This window comes from Coenobita brevimanus, chromosome 92 (assembly GCF_032717465.1).
Source record: "Coenobita brevimanus isolate Jiangsu-jjx chromosome 92, ASM3271746v2, whole genome shotgun sequence".
Lineage (NCBI taxonomy): Eukaryota > Metazoa > Arthropoda > Malacostraca > Decapoda > Coenobitidae > Coenobita > Coenobita brevimanus.
The window spans coordinates 10,339,954-10,365,406 of NC_137045.1; the positions used below are offsets into that span (position 1 = coordinate 10,339,954).

At 42.0% G+C, this 25,453-nt stretch overlaps 1 protein-coding gene across 1 annotated transcript; it reads left to right on the plus strand.

Annotated features, from left to right (window-relative positions):
- The first annotated feature begins 203 nt into the window (after nucleotides 1–203).
- On the plus strand, nucleotides 204–13,758 carry LOC145412076 (monocarboxylate transporter 12-like). Its single transcript, XM_080281993.1, has 7 exons — nucleotides 204–233; nucleotides 2,739–3,051; nucleotides 7,605–7,774; nucleotides 7,931–8,074; nucleotides 8,644–9,247; nucleotides 10,074–10,294; nucleotides 13,437–13,758. The coding sequence occupies exons 1-7, from the start codon at nucleotides 215–217 to the stop codon at nucleotides 13,571–13,573; spliced, it is 1,608 nt and encodes a 535-aa protein (XP_080138119.1). The 5' UTR covers nucleotides 204–214; the 3' UTR covers nucleotides 13,574–13,758.
- Nucleotides 13,759–25,453: the final 11,695 nt, after the last annotated feature.

Sequence of the window (25,453 nt, forward strand, 5' to 3'; positions counted from 1 at the left end):
ATAGGGGGAAAGGGGAGGAGGGAGATAGGAGGAGGGAAGAGAGTGGGAAGGAAGGCAGCGGTCGGAGTGATACGCGGGAGAGGGTGGGGGAGATGTGGTGTGTTTGTGTGGATGTGTGCAAGTACAGAGGGGTTTATGAAGGTCATAGCTGTGCCGGCATTAACTGGACTAACACCATCACTACCACCACCATATCACATCACAGCGCGTCACGATGGTTGCTGGTCAGACAGGTGCGTCATTTCGTTTCATTCAGCCATCCCTAGTGAATGTGACCGAGTCGGTAGAGAGGTGATCTTCTGTCCCTGTGGACGCGGGTTCGAAGCGCGACTGGGGCAGGGAACAGCTTGACTCTTCCAACTGCAGGGGTTTGATATATAGCGTTCATAAACCCCTTCTGTGCTTAGTGTCCTTCCATGATTGAACAAAATCGTCTGAGGGCAACAGGAACAGACAATCCCTTCAGTTCGATGCCGTATTTCTCTGTGCTCAGGCCAATACCAGACGATTTTATGCAGTTCAGGAGAAACTTTTTCCGTACTGAAGGGGTTGGATACAACCTTTATTAATCCCATTCATACAATAGGCCATCCGAACGCTGAATAAGATCGTCAACTAGTGGCAAAAAATGATACAAAATAGATAGCCAGATTGAACGGCTGAGAAAACGGTATTGCATCTTCCTTCACACCCCGTCCCATCTTCCTTCACACCCCGTCCCATCTTCCTTCACACCCCGTCCCATCTTCCTTCACACCCCGTCCCATCTTCCTTCACACCCCGTCACATCTTCCTCCGCACCCTATCCCATCTTCCTTTACACCCTATCCCATCTTCCTCCGCACCCTATCCCATCTTCCTTCACACCCCGTCCCATCTTCCTCCGCACCCTATCCCATCTTCCTCCGCACCTTATCCCATCTTCCTTTACACCCTATCCCAACTTCCTCCGCACCCCATCCCATCTTCTACCTTACAAGGACATAAAATATAAGTTAATGACAGGTTACGTCAGCGATTTAACAACACAGCTAACACCTCAAGTGCATGCAGCATTTCCATACTGCAACCATCAAAGAGGTGATGTAAAGTGTGGCAAATAATCAAGAGAAAATTATCCACTACTGCTTACATAACTGGGACTTCCACACTTGACTCTGATATCGATTACTCAATTATGACGAAGGTGCCGATAGCGTGTCTGCGGTTGCCTATTTCGCGGTTTTACGGTTCATCATCACCATCAAAACATCGTCATCATCATCATCATCATCACCAATCATCCACAGCACCATCATCATCATCATCACCCCGACATTTTTTCCCACCTAAGGATGAGAGTTTTATAGTTAGATCTATTTCTTACAATGTTTTAAGGAAGATGTGCCAAATTTTAGCGGGATTCTAGCACTTTCAGCTATTTCTCGGTATTTTCTAGCGATTGTCATGCTGAGTCGCTTTGTAGCATCTTGTGAGAGTAAGTGTAGCCACCTTCGTAACTTCGCGGCAACTCTAACACTGTGTTCTAAGCGACATGAGAGGCTTCGTAACACCTCTTCCATACCTATTTAATTTACATATTACACCTTAATATTTTCTTCCAATCATTCGTACCGTTTTACTATTAAATTTTACCTCAATGGCGTACAAGAGGATACTATGGTGCAACACACAGAATAAATAAGCTAAGGAATGGCGTTACGAAACTCCAAAAATTAAGGAACGGGCAACCCTTTTCCCTTCCCTTTAAGGACGTGTTTTGCATTTTCATCGTGCTATTACCAGACGATTTCATTTAATTAGGACCTCAAGCAGTGAAACAGTTAATGAGGGCTATACATCTAACCGTTCAGTCTAAATATTATATCCCACGGCGAACAGCAGGAGAATATCCATAATTTTCTAAGAAAGGAATTTTGTATAGGCCTGAGAATTCACCTTGGACAAGAGGGCCGTGGAATGGGGAATGATGGATATTCAAGTGAGACCCCTCCCCCCCCCCCAAAAAAAAAAAAGAATAATCATGAATGGTCTGTGGAATGTTGACCCTGGTGCTGTGTCATTATACCAATTGTCCGTGTAACTTAGCTAACTCGAGCAACCCCGGGTATTACCATTAGTTGCTTATAATTAAATCTTGCTGTATTTACCACTAGAGCATGAAGACAGTCAGGATAAAATAGAAAAAGTAAGTGTTGTGTCAGACTGCATTATTACGCCGTACTGTTTTTCAAATGAAATATGAAGCTTCAAAACATCGAGAAGAAATAGAGAGATCAAGAGTAACCGTTGCGTAGGGGAGGGTGTTGCCATGGCGCTTAGGTCACGGCCACTTCTACTTTCTTGTTTTCCTTTTCATGTCTCTATATCCTGCAGCTCACCCTATAATGACAAGGGAAATTGGAAAAAGGTAACAACGCCCTACTTCGCTGTCCAGAAAAAGAGTTGCTGGAGTGTATGCAACCGTGATAATAAAGACGACGACGATGATGATAAAGTTGATGATACTCGCTATCCAGAAAAAAATAATGGAGTGTGCCGATAGGAGATGATCATGATTTACCTTCCTTTGAGAACACAGTGAAGGACAGTATACAGTCGTGACGAGGTTGATGATAATGATGGTGGCGGTGCTGGTGATGATGACGATTTACCCTGACTAAAGATGTGATGACAGTAAAGTAGCCTACACAGACGTGATGATGATGACGATGATGATGATGATTTTGTTTCCCCAGAGGATGTGATGATGGATAGCGTACAGTCGCTGCCAACAGTGGCGTATGTGGACAGCGAGACGCAGCAGCAGCAGAGGTGGTCTCTCCCCTCGCCACCCGAGCACCACACCACGGAGGACAAGGGCGAAAGAAGGGGCCACGAGGAGGGGAGAGAGGACCGAGAGGAAGCGCGAGGGAGCCAGAAGTTGGAGAGAGTGAGCCAGGAGGAGACGAAAAAGGACGGAGAGAGAAGAAAGAATCAAGATGGGGTGCTAATTTCCCCTGCTCCTGATCCGTCCCCTCCACCGCCACCACCCTCGGCCAAGGATGGAGGGTAAGTGGTGGAGAGTCTTTAGTAAACAGAGAGTAGGTGACAGGAGCAGAGGGAGCGGTAGTACTGTAAACAGCTGTAAGGTGGTATGGATATGGGAGATGACAGAGACAGGGAGGGTGTTGGTAGAGACAGAGGGGTGCTGGTAGGAATAGAGGGGAAATGGTAGAAACAAAGGGAATGTGGTAGACGAATGTTTTGACGTTTGGGTAATGTTTTAACCAACTCCTGGAAGATACATAGTTTTCCCCCTGACTCTACAACTACACTCTGGCCCTATGACTACTTGTTCACTCTCACAACAACAGAGAGGCAAATGTAATACAGGCAATCGCCTTGAATTCTGCTCTTTGTGTGTGTGTGTGTGTGTGTGTGTGTGTGTGTGTGTGTGTGTGTGTTATTCTTGGTACCTATAGACGATTTTATTCAGTTTGAGAGAAACTTCTAAAAATGAAGAGGATAATGAAGGCTATATCTAACCCCTCCAATTAGAAGAGTCTCTCAGCTGGAGCCAGAGAACGTAATGATGGAATGTGCCGACTGCGCATGATGATGATAAGGATAGAATACGAAAGCACATCACAGGACTGAGTGGGTTAAATCATATTGGTAAACAAGTACTCCGTTATCATTTAACCAACTGAAGACCATTTTCATGTGGCTGAGCAGCTGGAGATTCCTGCAAATAACCCATGTTTGGCGAGATCGGTGTTTACTTCTGTGCGCCGTATCTCTCTAAGGAATGGTACAGACAGAACATTTGATGAAACGAAGAATGTGAGATGAGTGGTTGAACACGTGAGTAATGCCTCATTTCATCACTAATAAGAACACCTGCGCACAACTGGCACGGAAAAGTAAAGATTCACAACACTAAAACACGCAACCATCGGCTCACGTTACACTGCAATTTTCTGATGGCCCGATGCCCCATGTTATTTCCTCACAATCTTTTCCAAACGCTCGTAACTCGACCATAAGTAAGCTTAACCTCTTCAAATCCTGCGATGATTGTGTGTGTGTGTGTGTGTGTGTGTGTGTGTGTGTGTGTGTGTGTGTGTTCTTCTTACCTCGAACACACATCATTCAGTTTTGGGGACGTGTTTCAAATGGAAAAGACAAGATACAGCCCTCAGTAAGCCTTCACTACGAGGACCTTCCTAACCTGAATACCAAAGAATTGTCTGGCACCTGAGTGAAATGTGTGTTATCGTAGCGAAGGGAATCAATTTTGTCTACGAACCAGAACACAAAAACGCCAATACCAACAGCTGGAGATCACCTGTGCATACTCATAGCAGTGGTCGCTAGTCGGGCTTATACTATTTTATGCTCCCTCGTCTCTATTTCTTAAACACTCCCACCCCATGAATTAGTGGGAAAGAAGGCGATGATGATGATGATGATGATGATGATGATGGTTGTGGTGGTATTCTGGGAGTGATGATGATGATGGTTGTGGTGGTATTCTGGGAGTGATGATGTTGGTTGTGGTGGTATTCTGGGAGTGATGATGATGGTTGTGGTGGTATTCTGGGAGTGATGATGATGATGGTTGTGGTGGTATTCTGGCAGTGATGATGATGATGATGATGATGATGATGATGATGATGATGGTGGTGGTGGTGGTGGAGGTGATATTCTGATGATGATGATGATGATGATGGTGGTGGTGGTGGTGGAGGTGATATTCTGATGATGATGATGATGATAAAGGTGGTGGTGGTATTCTAGGGGTAATGATGATGATGTGATGATGATGATGATGATGATGATAATGTTCCTCAGTCACACTTTTGCATGAATCATTGACCTGACCTATACTCTGAGGGACTGTCGAAGTTTATCAAATATTTAATTAAGACTAACTAGGCTGAGGTGTAGTTCAGCTTCATAATCATGGCGATCAAGTTTAGTTGGTTATACTGGTAAGGATAACATATAGCTTTTTACTGAGGTAAACTAGATATCCAGATTATGGCGCCTGGTGGTGTAATGGGTAATTAAGGCACTCCAATCGGATTGGGCCTGCGCAGGTTTATATCTAAGGGATGGTTGGGGTTTATTGCTCAAGTAATGCCACTCAGGGATGAGTGACGCTGGTCACTCTCATCTGAAATGTCAGGACCAACTTGCCTAGCCCCGGGCTCCTTCTCTCCTCATCGGGCAACACAGGATTAGATGATGATGAATTAGATATGAAAAAAAAAAAAAATCCGTTCTGTATACTTCTCATAGGATGTTCCTCCTCCTCCTCCTCTTCTTGGTGTACTCGTTCTTCTTCCCAAAGCTTGCTGTCACGTTCTCACTTCATCTGTAGGCCATCTGGCTCGAGACTTACTAGACATGCACTGTACCTGGCTCTGGTATCACAAGCCACCTTTTTCAGATTTTCGATTTACTGTAGGTCTTTGGAAATTTATATAAACGGGAGCGGAACAATCAGACGCCAAAGTAATCATCCCAATAAAGGTTTTAAATGCGATATTATTCAGGTGCGAGTTCGATTCACATTTACCCTTCAACTTATACACGTGCGAGAAAACGACTCGTGTTTACACTGTAAGGGGATACTAAACCAGACGAAAATTTTTGAAAGTGTCATGCATTATGTTGCCTCCCTCGTTTAATTTCATTCATATGGCTCAGTAATTATGTTAAAACTAGATGGTCTGTCTGTATAATGATGTCAAATTTAGATGGACTGTCTATATAATGATGTTAAAACTAGATGGTTTGTCTATATAATGATGTTAAAACTAGATGGTTTGTCTATATAATGATGTTAAAACGAGATAGTTTGTCTTTCCCTTCGCGATCTCCGATTTAATATAACGTGTGCGAAAGCCTTCACTGTACGTGGGCGATGTTACACGCATTTGCTAAAGAGTGTGGAATACAGTATTAACTTATGGCAGTGGACCTGTGGAAATCTGTTGCGTATAATATTAACTCAAAAATGGTGTCAATCAGGCGCAGCAGGTCTGGGTCACTGGTGGCAGTTGGAGCGTCTTAACACACTTGACCACCAAGCGTCCATTTGATTAACTGGTTACAACCCAGCGTACAGATAATGCTTTACTGGGTTACAAGAAACCATCTGGCTTGTCACTCAATGAAAAGTCGTCTGAAGGTAACACTACATCAAGGGAGTGGATGGTGACCGCCTCCACCTAAAAATACTCCTCCTAGCCACTGGAATGCTAGCGAATCAAGATCAGGCGCGCCAGAATACCTGACGTCGACAATTAGATACCATTATCACCGCCAAAACATTAGAAGATAACGCCACCAAAACTGATTAGCTGATAAGGAGGCACTCGTCCTCGTCTATATATCGTGCTCGTCCTGACGGTATAGTACTGATAAGGAATGGATAACTACCGCGTGACTGCAATAACGCTTGACAGTTTGGAGAGCTTTGCCAACAGGTTAAGAAAAGAAAAAAATAGGTAATGTCATGCTTGAGAGAGAGAGAGAGAGAGAGAGAGAGGACCTGGACTATAGGCAGTTTGACCTCGCTTACATAACATGAGGCGTAGTAAACCGGCATCAGGCAGATATAACAAGAAAATAAAAACACCTGTCTTAATCCCGCCAGTACAAGACGACTGTTGGAGGTAGCCAATGTATACAGTGTCATATACTAGAGACGACAATGGAGATTGTTTCTAAGTCGTTTACTGCGAGAAGGTGCTGAAGAGTGACGCTTTCCTGTGACCCGCAACAATTCTTTTGCATTAACTTGGCCCAGATTTTGTCCTGCTGCAGCTCACTCCACGTAGGTCAGTGGCAGATTAAGGAAAAGCTAAGTGACTGACATTTTTTTCGTGACTAGCACCATATCTTAGTGTTAATCTCTTGTTCCAGCTCAGCACTGAAGGTAGAGAGACGGCAATTTTAGGTCAAATTAGAGAAAAAAGAGTATACCACCACTTTTCACCCCAAACATGACCACTTACAGTCTCCCACTCTTACCAATCACCACTTTTTTCAAAATGTAGCCACTTCCATCATTCATCTTCCTGCCCCCACCCACATAACAGCCCTTTACCCACACTCATCACGTTTCAAAATTGTTCTATTCCCACCACTCACCACCTTTCCAAAGTATACAGTTGACACCACTCGTAACACCGCACAAGCTACGTTTTAGAAATCGTCCCATTCCCATCACTCACTACCATTCCTACGAAAATGCAGATGCCACCCACTGATTGGTTTGTTTTTATCTGACAAAACTGAGTCATTCTCACAGTTTGAATACCAAATCGTGGTTGCATACAATACGATGAACTTTAGTTGGGAGATAGGAACGAGTCTCCTTGGTTAATAGTCAAATCGGGCCCAAGTTACGAGGTACGAATGAGTCTCCTTATAACAACTGGCCACAAACTGGGATGGGTTAGGAACATTTATCAGGTTAGAACAAACGCGCTTCGAGGTGCGTTAGGGATTTTTGTGAGGTAGAAAAAAAAAATTAATAAAAGCGCGTTACGCCACCACTCACTCTTAAAACTGTCCCACACCCACCATGCCACGCCGTCCTCCCTCAGCTACGCGTGGGTGGTGGTGCTGGTGGTGTTTTGCGTGAACATCCTGGTGGCGGGCTACATCAAGAGCTTTGGCATCCTCTACATCCTGCTGGTCGAATACTTTCCAGCCACGCCAGGAGCGCAGGCTGGGTGGATCATAGGTCTTCTCATCGGTTCTCGCGGCCTTCTCAGTGAGTACAGTAGTTCTCTCTCTCTCCTTTCATCACCATCATATCCTTTCATATTTAACTGTATTTTTATTTATTACACCAACAGCAATGCCATAGTGTGTGTGTGTGTGTGTGTGCGCGTATGTGTGTGCTGATGTCCACATTACTCTTGCCCAGGTCCAGTGATGACCGCCCTGACTGTATTGGTGGGCCCGCGGCGGTGTGTGATAGTGGGATCTCTCATAACTGCTGCAGGTCTTTTAGCAGCCATACCAGCCTTCTCGATACACTACATGGCATTCACACTGGGAGGAGTCGTCGGTAATTAAAATATTATCCTATAGACAATATTGTGGTTCATGCACCTATATATATATATATATATTCCTTTTGTCCCGGACATAAAATATTTTATTAACTGAATGGTCGGTAGGTATGAACAAGTTCACTGATATATACTGTATTTATCTGCTACCTTTTTCTTCCCATCCTTTTTTTTTCTCTCCGGACATGGGATATTGTATCATTTCATTATTCTCTTCCTAACGGCGATATTGTTGCCTACTGTATTATTAGTAACGTTTAACAATTTAATCACTCCTGCAGGGACACTGTTATACTGAAAGGGTATATTGTTCTCTATTCGTCGTCCTGGTAGACTAGGATATTTTCTTATTTTCCGAATTTCCCTCCCGTGATTATTATACCCACTTATCACTTTTCTGGACACGTATATTGTATCGTTTTATCGTTCTGATGGATAGGCATATTAATTTCATCATTTTATAATTTTTCTGGAGATGATATTTGTCCTTTTTTCACTTTTATGGCACCATTCAATCACCTTTAGGGACAGGTATATTTCATTAGGTTATCCCTGTTCTTGACAGGTGTTGGTCTGTGCTTGAGTGAGACGCCTGGTTATCTCCTGGTAACCAACTACTTTCTCGAGAAGCGCCCCTTGGCCAATGGTATTCGAGCCGCTGGGAATCCCATGGGTGGGATTATTTTCTCACCACTAGTAGTCTTCCTGCGCCAAGAGTTCGGTCTCCAGGGTGCCTTCATCATCTTGGCGGGCATTATGTTGCAGCTGATGGTCCTCGGTTCACTTTTGAGGCCATTCGGTCAACACGAGATAATGATTAGAGAGGAGCACAGGAGGCGCTTGAGAGACGAGTTCGGAATCACCCTATCAAATGATGATCTCCAAAAGAAAACTGAGGCAACTGCCAAGGCAAAGAAGAAACCACTCGACTTCTCTTTTCTCATCAATCCTCCATATTTAGTTTATCTCATAATGGTTTTCAGCATGAACTTTGCGATCCCCAATGCATTATTGTATGCTCCCGTCCACGGCAGGCTTATTGGTCTCAGTGCGTACGAAAATTCAATTGTGTCCGCCTACATCTCTGGCAGCGATTTCCTTCTACGTTTGGTGTGCGGATGGCTAGCCAACAAAAGTTTTATGAAGAAATCAAACTTTTTCATAAGCGGGTAAGTCTAAATATTACTAGCCTATACCGCAATATCAATATTTGGTACGTGGGAAGGTTTTATTTGGTACACTACTTTCATCTACTATGATGTCATTTTCTGTTTAGCCTTACTACCTCTAAACGTTTTTCTTCGGTTCTGGAAGGATTTCTGGTACTGCAAAAGTGAATAAGGGTTAGACCTTATCTTTATGCTAAGCACATCTCTCAGGCTGAGTAACAATCGTCTGGAAGTAGCAATAATGAACTGAAAATTAAGGGTCATCGAAATGAAAGGGTTAACAGGTTCATTCCGCAAACATTTTGTTCTTTATTTCATTGCTACAGTCGCCAAACGAATTTTAAACAGTTCATGAGAGACTTCAGACGAGCGGTTAGATAAAACCTTGATCAAACTCTACAGGCTACAACCTGGGGACTCTTAGGTTAAACAGTATTGTCTGACACTAGGAAGAATATATAATATACGTCTTCGGACTGAAGAGGCTATAAACCTCTAAGAAAAAGTTGCTATGGAGACTTGTTTGTGGTAAAAAATTGGGAAAATTATAAAAATTTATTCATGGTAATCGTCAACTACTTTGTAATCTACTATATCCTACAAACTGGTTAAGATCCTTGACAAATGAGACACGCTTTTCCTGCAAACTGGCTACGTACTGTACAGTACTGTGATGAATAAGATTTGTTTATCTTGCAAAATGGTTACAGTCATTGATAAATTAGACTCGCTTATCCTCCAAACTAGTTAAAATCTTTGGTAAACGGGAATTGTTTATCTTCCAAATTTGCAAAGTTCGTTAATAAATATATATTATATTTACCAGGTTCCTGCTGGGCGGCGTCGGCTGCGTGCTCATCCCTCTATGCACGCAGTTATGGCAGATCATGGCGGCAGCAACGCTCCTGTCTTTCTGCATGGCCACTTTCTGGTCACTGCTCACAACCCTGCTGGCGGACCAGTTTGGGGGGGACGCCATGCCTTCCACATACGGGTTCTTCAGGATGACACAGGGGGTGGCCAGCTTCGTCTATCCCTCTGTCATAGGTTAGTGGGTTTATAATTATACTGTATACACACACACACACACACACACACACACACACACACACACACATGTGCGTCAAGCGTGAAACGATTGATCTTGCTGGAGAGTGGAGAATCTTGAGTGTGTGGAGGGGTTTTGTTATTTGGGAGACATGTCATGTGCTGGAGGTGGGTCTCGAGTTGGTTCTGTGGCTAGGGTAAGAAGTGGTTGGAGGAAGTTCGGAGCTGTTGCCTCTCCTAACAAATGAGAGCACTCTCCCTCCGTACTTAGGTATCTTTGTGAGACATGTTTTAAGAATGTGCTGTAGGTTGTGAGGCCTGGGCAGTAACGAGGATATCCTTAGGCCCTAAAGCACAGAAATGACAATGATTAAGTGGATGTGTATTGTGTCCTTCACTGCAAGGCCTCAGGGGGTGGGGGGGAGGAAGGCCTAGGATTACGATTAAGGTTGGTGTTGTTATTAGGAGGGGTAGACTGACATGGTTTGGGCGTGTTGAGAGGATGGAGGATGACAGTTGGGTGCGGAAGATGAGAAGTGTGAATGTCAGAGGTAAGGCTGTCAGAGGCAGACCGAAAAAGACCTGGGACAAGGTCATGGAATATGACCTCAGGAATTAGGGACTAGATAGGGAGGCTGCCAGAGATCGAGCAGCGTGAAGAGCCACCATTATGTGACCAAGGCCAACGTATGCAAACATGTTGGAGTCTTTATAAACGATACGAACGATTCGATAAGATATATATGGAATATTTCAGTCTGAATGGCCTCAAGTTACCTTAAGACTGTACCCGATGTCCTGATTGTTTGATGCATGATATGAGATTGAGGTAAACTATGCAACGTAAATTGTCAAGCATATAGGCAACTCCAGATATGCGAGAGAGTTGTGAGGGGTGTTATGGAAGTCGTAATGTATAATACCTGTAGTGTGAGAGGGATAAAATGTACTATGGGAGAAGTGCCTAAAATCTAGTGTGTCTAGGTCTGTCTATCTATAGCCAGTCGCCGTAATCCCGTGAGGGGTGGCCACAAACAAATCGTCTCCAAGTCGCCCTTTCCCTTGCCAATTCGTTGCCCTTCTCCCAACTTACACTCCCCTCTCTCATGTGCCTCTGTACTCCATCCTTCCATCTCATCCTTGGTCTCCCCCTCCCTCCACCCCACTCACACTTTCCTAGTTAGTCTCTCTCACTCTCCATCTCCACATGGACAAATCACCTCAGTATATCTCTCCTAACCCTTTCTATCACATCTACGTCCACACAACAACGCTCCTTCACTGTGCCTAGGTACAGTCGCATATTCATAAAGTCTTGAGCTCAGGTTGTATATAAATGTTTGCTTATTCCGCAGTCTTCACTCATGCAGCCACTAAACACTTTTAAACTAAATTATTCAAACATTATTTTTGACAATAAGTACATGCTCTGGAGGCTTCTGATGTACAAACCATTGTTGTGCCTTAATTTTATCTGTGATGCTCTGTGCGTGACAATGAATGACCTCGAGACACACTTGCAAGATACTCTTTGGGGAAAACAAACCTTCATATTTCCAAATGTAGCTCTGTGGATAGCATAAGTAGCTTTGAGCCAAATGGTTCAGCGATGTAATACATTGGTATACTACGTTTTAAAACACACACACACACACACACACACACACACACACACACACACACACACACACACACACACACACACACAGAGGGAAGCTAGTAGTGGAAGCCACCACTGTGAATGCTGAGTGATGGAACCTGCAGCCCATCCCTAAGACATATGGACAAGGACATTGCCAGCTCACCCAGGCATCGTACTACTGATACACACTGCCAACCAGACCTCAACTCACACCTCACACCACTGCCAACCAATGTAAAGAGAGAACAAAATTGTATAAATTAATTACTGTCCTAGGCGGGGTTCAATCTTAGGCCCAGCATGATACTAACGAGCAGACAACGTTAACCACTGAAGCAAGAGAGGTACCCTGCTTGCCTACCGGATATGTGGGCTTTTATTCACCCCATAACAACAGCGTCCCTGTACATACATCCCAGGGATGGTCTGCAGGTTCCATCACCCAGCATCCACAGTGGTTGCCTCCAATTCTTTGATTACGTGTGTGTGTGTGTGTGTGTGTGTGTGTGTGTGTGTGTGTGTGTGTGTGTGTGTGTGTGTGTGTGTGTGTGTGTGTGTGTGTGTGTGTGTGTGTGTGTGTGTGTGTGTGTGTGTGTGTGTGTGTGTGTGTGTGTGTGTGTGTGTGTGTGTGTGTGTGTGTGTGTGTGTGTGTGTGTGTGTGTGTGAAGAGCACAGTTTAATCACTAGAGGAAGAAATGAGGAGCATAATGGGATGCATAGTAGTCCGCATATCTGGTAGGGAAGTGGAAACTCCTATGAAGAACGTAAGTCTACATTTCTCGTTTCACTGTCTAACTTCACATGCTCATTCTTTGCTGGGCCTGGAATCAAATCTCAGTTAGTGTGATGGATTCGTATTGTTCGGCCACTACAAGTAGATCTGACAAGAGTTTCCTGTCAAATCCTGATCTGTTATAGTGGTGAAGTCAGAGGGGTAACTGAGATTGCAATGGTTTCCTATGAAATGTGTCTAGCCACACCGAATTTAAGGGGGAATATTCCCAGACACCCCGCTAAACAACTCTTCTTCAATCACTTATACTCAGGCTTGGTCACCCCTTGGCCATACCAGTTTCTAAGTCCTAGCTAAAGTTACAACCCTGATTTGCCAATTTATTCAGCACACAGTATCAGTTACACAGAAAAAGGTGTGATATTTTGGAACACATCCAGGCCTTACAATGAGGACTGCCTGTTCAGCTAGGGCACAATAAAACCCTTTCCTTGAAAATATAGATCCACCCAGGAAAAATAAATAAAGTACTTATTCGTTAACCTCTGTAATATAATGGCAGATTGTTTATTATATTCCTGCTGCCTGGAGATGACTCTATAATTTAAAGATCTCTTGCAACTTGATAAAGAGAATAATGAAGGCTATATCTACCCTCTACAGTTTAAATCCTTCATGAGCTGAGAAAAATTATCTTTACTGGTGGGAGGAAATTAATTAAAATACATGGTATCATTCTTTGACTGAATGGGTTAATATTTCCCCAGGCCTTCTGCTGGACGTCACTGGGAGCATGTTGGTACCATACCTGGTAATGGGAGGAGGCCTAGTGTTGACCGGTCTCATATATGCACTCCAGCCGGCCATTGCAAGGCTGCCTGGGGCCAAGATCACCTTAGAGTAGACCAGCACTGGGAATAATGGATGAGGTACAGTATGTATGGTCAGGAACAAATGTTCACCTCCTGATCCACTTCATTCAAGTTACCTAGGGTATATCCATCTCATTTCTCCCTCTTGCATCATATCTAAGAGAATCAGCCATGGGATGAGAGACTACAAAGCATCTCGCAGCTTAGAAACATTAGCCGGCACAGGGAAGGGAAAAGTATAAGAGATGAAATATTAGACAAAAATTTGGCCCGGTTCACATAACAAGTAGTGCTGTAACCAGAGGTGTGTGACTGGGGTGGCACTGGACACCACTGAAACATGTCTCACCATCCCAGACTTCCAGGGGGAATACCACTCCCCTAAAAGGATCTCCTTGGACCATCTCATAATTATGGTTGGTCACACTTGACCACCCCAGTTTTTAGATCATAACTATACTTGATGACCAGATCTGAAAGTTTAATTTCGTGCATCGCAATAAAATGTATCAACATTTGCGTCTGCAACTGTATACGGTTAAATTTTACCCTTTCAGTGCAATCATGCCTCAGAGTATTATATCCTTACTATCCCCAAGTGATTTTATTCAGCTTTAAAAAAATGTCCCTCATGGTAAAAGTATTAAACGTCATCAACTCTTTCAGTACTTGTACAATGATGTCTTTTTGTTTTACTTATGCTACAGCAATTTATGATAATATTCTTCCTGTAATGTGGTAGGTGGGGGCGCTCACCATCCACTCACTCGATTTGGTGCTGTTCTCAGGTGTCTACCCTTTCCTCTCCTCCTTCCTTCTTTCCTTCCTTCCTCATCCGTCTTTTTTTACTTCATTCTTCCCGCGTCCTTCTGCCTACGAGTGATGTTACACACCCTCTCCTGTCTTTCTTTCCTTCATTCTTTCCTCTTCCTTCTGCCTATGGGTGACTCTACACTGAGTGACAAGGCAAATGGTTTCATGTACACCAGGAAACCATTTACTATGCTGGGTGGTACCCTTATAACCAAATTATGGCGCATGGTGGTTTAGTGGGAAATTAAGGCACTCCAATCGGATTGAGCAGGTGCAGGTTTATATCCAAGGGATGGTTGGAGTTTACTGCTCACGTAATGCCACTCAGGGATGAGTGAGGCTGGTCACTCTCATCTTAAATGTCAGGACCAACTTGCCAAGCCCCGGACTCCTACGCTCCTCATGGGGCAACGCAGGATTGTATGATGATGATAATAATATTCTTCCTGTAATGATATGAATTTCTAGGCAGAATAAGAAAGGCTAAGAGTTTACACTCTTTTCCTTATCCATGCTGCAAAAACATGTCTTAGTTATGACAGGGAACTGGTCATAATTATTTGCCGACCTATTTTTTACCTCTACTTGGCAGTATGGTGGTGGCGATGCCTTCATGTATGTAGTGGTATTGGTATAACCACGAAACTATCTGGTTATACAAATGTTTCTCATTTGATATACTTCCCTATCTCCAGAAATGAGGATGATGCGCTGCAGAAGAGGAAATAAAACCTGCAGTCCAAAGGATTCACATTCAGATGAGACTGGGGTTACAACTACTACTACTTCTGCTACTACTTGGCACTTAGGGTTGGAAAAAAATATATATATATTTGAAAAAGCCCAACCCACCTTTTTTTTTTAGTTTTTGTTTTACAAAAATAACCCCCCAAAACGGGGTAAGGCGGGCCTTTTCATAGTGTACCATAAAACAAATAAAATAATAATGTTGATACCTAATTATCGATGGCCCAATTAACTTATTTTTTTACACAATGAGAATTTCACGCAGTGAGTTGAAAGGGGGAGATGATCATGTTTTGACTTGTTTGTCTGTTACCACTGGGCTGCCTGCTACACTGTAATACATGTTTCAGCATAAGAACACACCTTATGAGTTGACAGATCAGTGCACACTACACAGTAGTAGAAGGACTCATTCCCTTTGCTACTGCAACACAGTAGTAGAAGGACTTTATTTCCTTTGCTGCTACAACTTTCTTTGGTAATTTTACACTAACATTTCCCATTCTTCCTACATGTGAAAAATCACTTCCATAAGTGATTGTACCTTGGGGTAACAAATCTATCAGACCTATATTCAAAAAGTAGCAATATTTATAATAAAATTCTTAGATGACTGAGATCTGGTAATAATATAACCTGGCATAGGCCTAACCCAACTTAAGTACTGATTATATAACATCCATCCATCATCCAATCTTATGTTGCTCCATGAGGAGTGTAAGAGGCCGGGGCTAGGCAAATTGGTCCTGACATTTAAGATGAAAGTGAAATATTTACCCTAATCCTTACTAAGCAAAAAACATATCAATCAAAAACAAACTTACTGGTAATCCCAAAGGGTAACAAAATTAGCTAATGCTGGATATAAAGTTTACGTTCACCGGATAATTGCCAGAGGAAATTTACCTTTAACTCAAACTACAGTATTAAGATTTGTTTTCCCCAGCCTTAAGCACCGTTATCCATGCATACATTCATTTATGGAAACAAAGTTGTAATTAAGGTATTACTAAGAACTGGAGAGATGAGTGCAGAATTTCCCGTTTATTTCAGTGATCTGAAACATGCCCCGTGCAGCTGGTTGTGGTCGAAAAAGGACAAATGAATGAAGCAACAAACGTGGAAGGCAATAGCAAAGTGATTTGTTAACATGCAATACTGCAATTAGTGCCAGAATTGATAGAATCATAACTCACTTAAATGTGCAAAAATAAATAAAAGGAGCAGTAGTCAATTGTCATTAAACCTGACTCTCAGTGAGGACTCTGATGATGACCCATTAAGGCCATCAGTCCTATCAAACGTACATGACAGTCAGTCATCATCTTCGGCAAAAGCATGTCAAAATAGGGTTCAGTAGGTGAGCGGAAGCAACGAAAAGAAGCAGTGTTGACATCTTCACTGAATAGTCCTGTGGCTGGTGCTCAGAAGCTGCAAAGAAAAGTAAGTGATTTTGCCATAATTACAACAGACCCACAGAAAAAGGTCCTTGATAAAGCAGTTGCCTTTTTTTTTTTTTTTTAATTCAAGCAACTTATCCTTTCTAGGCCCTGCATGTCTGTTTTATAAGTTTCTAAGATATTGGCTCATATTACACTGAATTTATGTGATTAAATACATTATTTTAAAAAAGTGGGTAAAACAGTGTTTTTTTTTTTAATGGGTTTATTGAAAACCCAGGTGGGCAAAACCGGGTCATCCACTTTGGTGCCAACCCTGCTGGCATTACAATAAAGTGCCAGAATCTCCAGTATGGCTTTTCCTTATTTAACTCTTCACTACAAGATGTCCTTCTTGAACTATACTGTAGATACTGTACTGTACAGGGTGCTCTGTGATTAGTGCTCAACCAGAAGTTTGGCAGTACTGTATCTTATTTGTTACTGGGACGGCCCTTTCGGCTAATATAGGCGTGGTGGTGGCAGTGGAAGTAGGAATGAATGAATGATGCAGGATTACTGATATCACTGACACGAGAAATTGCTCTGCGGAGTGCAGGTGGAGCATTATATATGGGCCATCCTGTATGATCTGGCAGTAGTAAGAATAAATATATTATTATAAAAAAAATATTTTTTAACCTTTTAGTTCGAAAAGTTCTGCTTCAGCTTCATAATTTCATCTAAAAGTAGCAACAATAAAGTGAAGGTGTGACCTTACTGCCCCTTTTAGTTCCACTGGTCATTATCTCACTGCATTCAACGCCTTCGCTCTTTAAGACGTCTTTATTCTTGCTATCATTAGATTATTTTATTCGGCCCATGAGAGTAGATAGCGAGGGGGTTATCAAAGACAAACTCTCACTTCGAAAAAAAAAAAAAAAAAAAAAAAAAAGTCTATCCAGTGCTTAATAAAATTACCAACAGACGTCAATAAAAGAATAAACAAGCACGGCGTCTTAAGACGTATCTACGGTTGTTTCCGACGTAATGGAAGAATCTTAACGTACTCAAAGGTGGATTTCGTTTTCCAATTTCCCAACTGCAGTGTGGATTAGGTCATTAGAAACAGTTAAGGAAGGTTAGTTAGGTTAGGACAGTCCCTTCCGCCATTACGCTAACGAATCAAACGAGCTGACACAGCGGAACATACCTAAAAACATGGAGACAAATTCAACAAGAAACGTTTATTTACCACCCCAGAAATACTAAAACATAATAGCCCATCAGCAATAAGAATTTATGTGGTAAGGTGCTTCTACTGCTTCAAGTAAAGCGTATGTTAACCAATAATAAACTGAAAAGGCTTTGGCATTCTCACCAAATTAGTATCCAGTTAAGTGTCCCTTCCAAAGCAGCTACTGGTTGTGGTAGTAGCGACTGTGGCGATTGTGGTTGTGGTAGCCCTCGACGGCTAAATGTCTTGGAACCAGAAAGGGTGCCCACAAATTCCCCTCCATGTCATACTTTTCGCGATCTTGCTGCCCTTTCCCCAACTCACATCCCTGAAATAGAAATTTTTTATATGCAATCACATTTAAAAAACTCCATCAAAATAATATCCATAAATATACTGAAAACCAAAATTCCACACCCAAAACCTGCGCTCCACACTGACCCCAATCACCACATCCGCCCAAGTCCACATACAGCTCTGTTATCCTATTTTATTACGATTTCAGTTATCTGGGTATACTTTAGAAATACTCAGGCGTGCTTATAATTCAAACTAAAATCATCACCATAAATTAATGAGAAAAAGGAAGACTTACCAAAAGCGTACAGCCTTCACCACTCATTTTTCAAGCCAGACTGACCGGCAAATAATTTCACCTACCCCCGACATTCTTCCCAAAAGGCGAAGTTTGTTTGTCTGTTAGTAAGATACCTGAAACTTTGATATGTACTGTATGCAGAGAAACAGTCAGTACTGAGACAGAAATGATATTGGCGCGAGTGTGGGTGTTTCAATATGGTGGCCGGCGGACACACGCTCGTGGGGGAGATTTCCACTCCCTAGGTCAAGACAGTTTAATATTCTCTTGACCTTGGCCACTCCATGTGCTTAGAGCTCAGTGGGTCAGACGAAAAGAGAGGTAGACGCACGGTGGACATTATTGGAACCACGGGCTTGCTGTGACATCACGTTGTAACTTAGCATCCAAGGTTGCGTTGGTGTGACACGTGTGGTCGACCTGTGTTTTTCGCTTTAAACTTGTTATTCATTTGAATTCATTATCAATTGCCTTTCTTGTGCAGTGCGTGAATAACCTGGAGACTGACTATGGTAAAACCTACAGTTTGTGCTGTGTACGGTTGTACGCCTGCCAAGAACAGTGACTTGAAGTACAACAAATTCCCCAGAAATGATAATTTAGTTAAGGTGTGGCTGCATAAATGCCGTAGGCTGGACAAAGTTAAAGTTCAAACAGCAGTCACATGCCAGAAACATTTCAGTTCAGCACAAACATTAAGAAATTTGAAATATGAGCTGTTAGGGTATAACATTCCACGGTATTTAAGAAATTTAAAAGAAGACGCAGTGCTGAATCAACATCTGCCACTACCAAGACACCAGGATGGAATTGGCCTTCATGCAGCTTACAAAGGTAAGAGAACTTAGATACACTTGATATGCTTAAATGATGTATTCAGTCTGATGTTAGAGGCGTAAGCTACGCCTAAATAAGTTCCCTATAAGTAACAGCCTAAGTTAGCCTAGGCATAATAATATGAACATTTTCACCACCCCAGTTTAGAACCAGAGTAGAATAGGCCTAGGCCTAATAGCCTACTGAGCCAAATTTTATAATTTCAAAATCTGACAGCTAAGTTGACATTAAAATTTATGAGACTTGGACCCTGGGAGTGAGACTAGGCCTAGGCCTACTGTATACAGTATGGTGGTAGGTTAGGTTAGTAGCCTATAGCCGATTTCAAGTCATCCCGGCCTAAAGTTTTTCCTGCCCTGGTAACTTTGACCTCCCACCCCAGTCACTTTGGCCTCTCACCATAGTACTTCCTGCCAGCATGGTTACCTGTGTCAAATACGGAATAAAAATCTCAAAATATAAAGATGACATGAACCAAAATAATGGGGGAAAAATGGAAGAGACTGAATTATGAACCTCTGCCCCGAGTTTCTCGACCTGCAAAGCTAACTTGGGTAGACCTCTCCATCCCAGTCCAGCAGAACCCCAGCATAACAATAACATTAATATTATTAAGGTTATCATAAAGCCACTACCACGATTGTTCTAGCTAGCCTATGAGGTTGACATAAAGCCACTACCACGATTGTTCTAGCTAGCTTATAAGGTTGACTTAAAGCCACTATCACGATTGTATAGGTAGCCTATCAGGTTGACATAAAGCCACTACCACGATTGTTCTGGCTGGCCTACCTGTCAGCTGACAGTCTTTAATATTTCCTTGGGAATCCAGTATGTGCCGGTATGAAAAAATCAAATTACGTAATTACTTTAATGTCACTGTATTTCTTTAACTGCTACCTACCTACTAACTTATGAGGACTTTTTTTTTTTTTTAATTTGATCTGCAGACTACAGAGCACCGATAGTAACTTACTGTATAACGTGACGCCATAACGCGTCTGTTTTGAGCGTTTCAGAAGACTTTCCGCTTGGGTGATAATTTTAAGGCTCCTGTGCGTCTACTCTCTTCGGCTATCGTGGTTTCAATAATGTCCAACGTGCGTCTACCTCTCTCTTCGTCTGTACAGTATATCGTGGCATGCACCATGTCCGAATAACATCGTTGTATTTCAAATAATTACCAGGTAGTATTATAGTACCTTGTAATTATTTGAAATACTGCGGCTATTCGGGCATGTTGCATTCAGTCAATCATCACCAAATCAAGTGCATCTTCGCCTCGATTAAAAAAAAAAAAAAAATACTGACTTTAGTATAATATGGCGTCAGTACCGAATATTCGCTTCGTCTGAATTTCACGATCTAACGTACAGCAGTTCGCAACCGGTAGTTTTCGCTGATTAATAATCTTCTGTCCTTTCCTTCCTAAACCACTTTATTCACTCATCCCTAATTAATTCACTGGCAGCCCGATATATTGCAATACGATTAAATTAAAAAGTTGTTTGCATCGCCGATATCCACCATGCGTTCTACACTCCCCGTCCTTGTCCATTTTTCTCGGCTATTATTTTACTACATGTTCTTTATTCTCACTTATTTCTTAGTCCTTCCTTCTCCAACAGCACTCCTTTAACACTTCCCACCGATAAAAAAAAAAAAAAAAAAACACTGACAATCATTACTTACCTTAGAAATAGCCGATACAACAGCAATGAAGCCCATCTACACTCACACCATTGCAGATGCTATATCTTGAAACTAGGGGTGGGCGTAATCGATTATTTGTAATTGATTACTTCGATTACTCGCCAGAAAAATATTGTAATCGATTATTTTTCCAGTAATCGATTATTTTATTGAGCACTTTTGGTGGATTTTTGTCATACTTCTTGCCATTAACATGCCAGGTTATGGTTTGTTAAACATCTTACGTTTGGCAATGCACTTGCAGACCTTCGCGACTCGAAATATTGGAGGCATTTTTGTACAGCAAGTTGTAAATGAATCCCTCGTCTCGGTGGCATAGATAGACGATTTAGCTGCCAACTCCTAGGTATGTATTTTATTTGTGAGAACATTGATATTGATCACTGGTATTTCATTTTGTAAGCACGATATTTGGCGGAAATACCAATAAAGTGACACTTCCAAATAACCTATCTTCGTTTTGGGGATTGGACTTCAGAAACTTTAAGATGACCCATATGATTTTCCTTAACATTAAGCTTATTATTCATGTTACATTACAGTTTTGTAAGTAAGTTTTCTTTTTGAAGCGGATTTTATAGACATGCATAAGAACAGTACACAAGACGAGATTGTCTCCCGCGGAACGCACAGCCGACTCGTAAACAAAACAATGACAGCCAACTGATCCCCGGGAATGAAGACTTTTTGGTATGTCGCTTGCTTTCTATATTTATAGTTTTGGAAAGAATAAAAATTATAGAGCAGTCTCCAAAAGTCCACACACATACACACACACAAACTACCAGGTACCAGGAAACTATCTGCAGTGTGCACTTTGAATGCACTCAAACCATCACATTATAATGATTATACTGTACTTATATATTGATAGGTATCGAAATAGTAATCGATTACTAATCGATTACTTTCACAAAAGTAATCAGTAATCATGATTACCATTTTTTGGTGGTATCGCCCACCACTACTTGAAACTGACTCCTTCCAGGGTTGCCATACTTGCCAAGTTGCCAACAGACGATCCACCTAACCGCGGCAGCTAGTAAACTTGCAAGTATTCGAAAGTACCCCAAGCGTTTTATTAGGTAAGGTCAGTTGTGTGATCCCTTCATTTACCGTTGGAATACAATGGAATTTATTAACAGAATTTCTAGATCCTCCAAGGCCTGTGTAAGCCTATAAATCCTTCAGTGTACCAGTATTGTTAAAAGTACAAACTTAAAATATGAATGATGCTCTAATTTGAAAGTCTTAAAAACTTTGAAAAAGGGTAGCACTTAATTGTTTAAATATACAGCACTGTTGTACGAATCATGCTTGAATCAGACACAAATAGGATTAGACAAACTTTATTCCACAAACGCTTCAATAAAGGCAATAAAGGGCAGAGTTTTCCACCTTTTTTATTTATGTAACTTGCAAGCATCCGCTTCTCACATTGTCCATCACAGCACAAGTACAATGTCCGCTGTCAGACATACGCGACCATAATTGTTGAGAGAAAGCTCCACATACAAATACATATTTCTTGTGTGATAGGTAGCCTACAGTACAGTGGCGTGAATTCGCATATAGAGCATGTAAAAGAAGTCCTATTGTATTCAGCAGTTTACAGTTTTCATTCTTGTTGATTAAAATGTTCACATTGACTAGACTTTTTTCACCCACTTCCACTGTGTTTTGCGTGGGTCTTCATTTTTTCCGTTTTGTAATTTTCGTTGCTTAACGTAACAGTTTCCCACCATGGTTTGCTCTGTCAAGAGAATGCCAAAAAATGAAAAAAAAACTAACATGGTGTTTCTACGCTGCTACCTTGCTTCTCATGTATCAATTATGTTGTATTTCTCAACTTTAAATTTGGCCTCCCACAGTAGTACAATAGATATAATTATTGTCAACGAGCAACAGTAGTACAGTATATTCAGTTATTGTCAACGAGCACGTGTAAATGTCTTAACCAAGGACATTGATGGGATTTTTTAACTGGGGTGGTGAAGGACAGTAATGAGGAAGCCCAGAGGATTTTAAGGGCTCTGAATATGTTTCCCCTGTAAGTTTGGGGTGGCCAGACATATTTCAAGAGTCACATATAGTGGGAGAATATGAACCCTAACACCTGCTGGATTTTAATTTTTCCGGTTACTGTAAATAAAGGATAATGCAGTACATTACAATAATTTCCATCCCTACCTGCTAGCTAAGTCTACCTTCCCTCCTACATGCTTAACCTTGATTGCTTACAGGTATTTCAGTTTAGCTGTTGATGATCATGTTGAATGAGAAACAAGGAATGTGCATGTTATAGATCTCTAATGCTGAGCACTGACAAAACAAGTACTGTACACTATGATGAAGTGGGATGAACACTTGCACTCATTTCATCCATCCATCCATCATCCATTCCTATGTCGCCCCATGAGGAGCGTAGGAACCCGGGGCTAGGCAAGTTGGTCCTGACATTTAAGATGAGAGTGACCAGTCTCACTCATCCCTGAGTGGCATTTCGTGAGGAATAAACTCAAACCATCTCTTGGATATAAACCTACACAGGCTCAGTCCGATTGGATCACCTTAATTACCCTCTAAACCACCAGGCGCAATAATTTGGCTATTTGGTTACCACCCAGCGTAGTAAATGGTTTCCTGGTGTACAGGAAACCATTTGGCTTGTCACTCAATGTAGAGTTACCCATAGGCAGAAGGAAGAGGAAAGAATGAAAGAAAGACAGAAGAGGGAGTGTAAAGTCACCCACAGGCAGAAGAAAGAGGCAAGAGTGAAGGAAAGACAGAACAGGAAGGATGGAAGAGAGGAAAGGGCAGACACCCAAAGTAGCACTACATCGAATGAGTGGATGGTGAGCGCCACCACCTATAATGTTTCACTTGTTATTGTAGTTTCATGATAATCTGGGATGTTTCCAGTTAATTATCTAGAATGCAAGATACTGTACACCATTTATTCTTCATTCACTCTTTTTTTTTTTTATGCAGCATTGACGATCAGTTAGCGTGCTACATTTATATTAGTTCAGTTGGCAGTGCATGAGTCCATTTCTGTGTACAGCTTGGTTCTATGTAGCCTGTATAGCCTACCTATGTAGACAAATATCTCAAGAATAATACATTCAACTTCGATCAGTACTGAGACATGTTTAGTGTGGACCTAGTAAAAGTTACTCGACTGAAGTGGAGATCGATCAAAAGTTATAAGTTCAGGGTGCAGCATTCACATGAATGCCTGATCCTATCTGCATCAAACTTGGCAAACTTGGTGTGTGGGAATGAGAAGTGATTCAGTTTATTTAAGATAAATTATAGATCATGGTCAAACTTGAGGCATGGTGTCACTGTGCTACCTGACAACTTTAAGTCAAATTATTATTGGTCTGTCCCAACTACAATTCTCACCCTAAATATGGGGTGAGGTGCCAGTATTAGTTTTTAAAAGTTCTTCAGCAGCTTAATAACCTACCAGTGCTCTAATGTATTTTCTTACTTTGCTGTGAGAGGTTATTCAGTTGTTCATAATGTAGAGCACTGTCATATTTGATGAAATCTATAGTTGTGACCAAGACTCATATAAATGTGAACCAAGTTGACTGCAGGCTAAATTTGCCGTTCTCCTGCAGTCCACAATCCTCTTTTCGGAGTAGTAAGGGAGGTAAGAGATGACTGTATAGCCCAGTTGTATCCATGCCACCACAAGAAGGTATTCTCCAACACTTGATAAAATCTGAAGAGGTATTTGATTTAGTTTCCTCTTCAGACATGCTGAAAATATAAAAAAATTCCATGTATACAGTACTTGAGTATGCTCATTAATGCAATTAATGTTAAGTAACCCCTTGATTATCCAGACATCCCGTATCCAAACAGGCTGTATCTGAATATTAGGCCTTCGCTCTACTTTGTCAGTACGGTATCCGGATTTCTTTGACCGTAACCGAGCATACAACTTCCGACATGCCCAGTTGGGCGACCTACAAATTCAAAAAATCAGTTGTGCGACTGGCCTTACTCTCTGGCCACCAGCTGATCAAAATTGGTTGTCTGCCTCCCTACCGAATGGTCAAAGTCACCCAGTCAACCTCTTAAGCCGCGTGTTAGCAATAGAACTTAACCCACCAGCTGACCAAAAATGGCTATCCATCTCCCTACTGAATGGTCAGGGTTGCCTAGCCAGCCAGTAGAGACATGGACATGGCAATGCTGTGTTCTGTGGCAAGTACCGCACATGACCCACTCATCATCCAGCTCCAACAGTTTGAGGAGGAGGAGTTTTCCTACATTTGTTAAGTGATTACATTAGCCATTAGACCACACGGGATTACTGTACACCAGCTACTGTACAGGCTAGCAGGTTACAAAGCCTGTCTGCCATTCACTGGGTGGTAAGTACAGTACAGTACAGGTTTTCATTTTTGAAGGCTCCATTGACATGCTTGCATGCATTGGCCTTGGTCACCTATTGGCAGCTCTCCATGTTGTTCGATCTCTGGCAGCTTCCCTATTCAGTCCCTTATCCTTGAGGTCACACTCAGTTACCTTATCCCAAGTCTTTTTCGGTCTGCCTTTCGCAGTCCTACCC

What these genes read in the sequence shown, in the direction of transcription:
- LOC145412076 (XM_080281993.1), top strand. An exon ending in CCCTCGGCCAAGGATGGAGG is followed by an intron (nt 3,052 to 7,604) that starts GTAAGTGGTGGA and finishes GTCCTCCCTCAG; the next exon opens with CTACGCGTGGGTGGTGGTGC. An exon ending in CGGTTCTCGCGGCCTTCTCA is followed by an intron (nt 7,775 to 7,930) that starts GTGAGTACAGTA and finishes ACTCTTGCCCAG; the next exon opens with GTCCAGTGATGACCGCCCTG.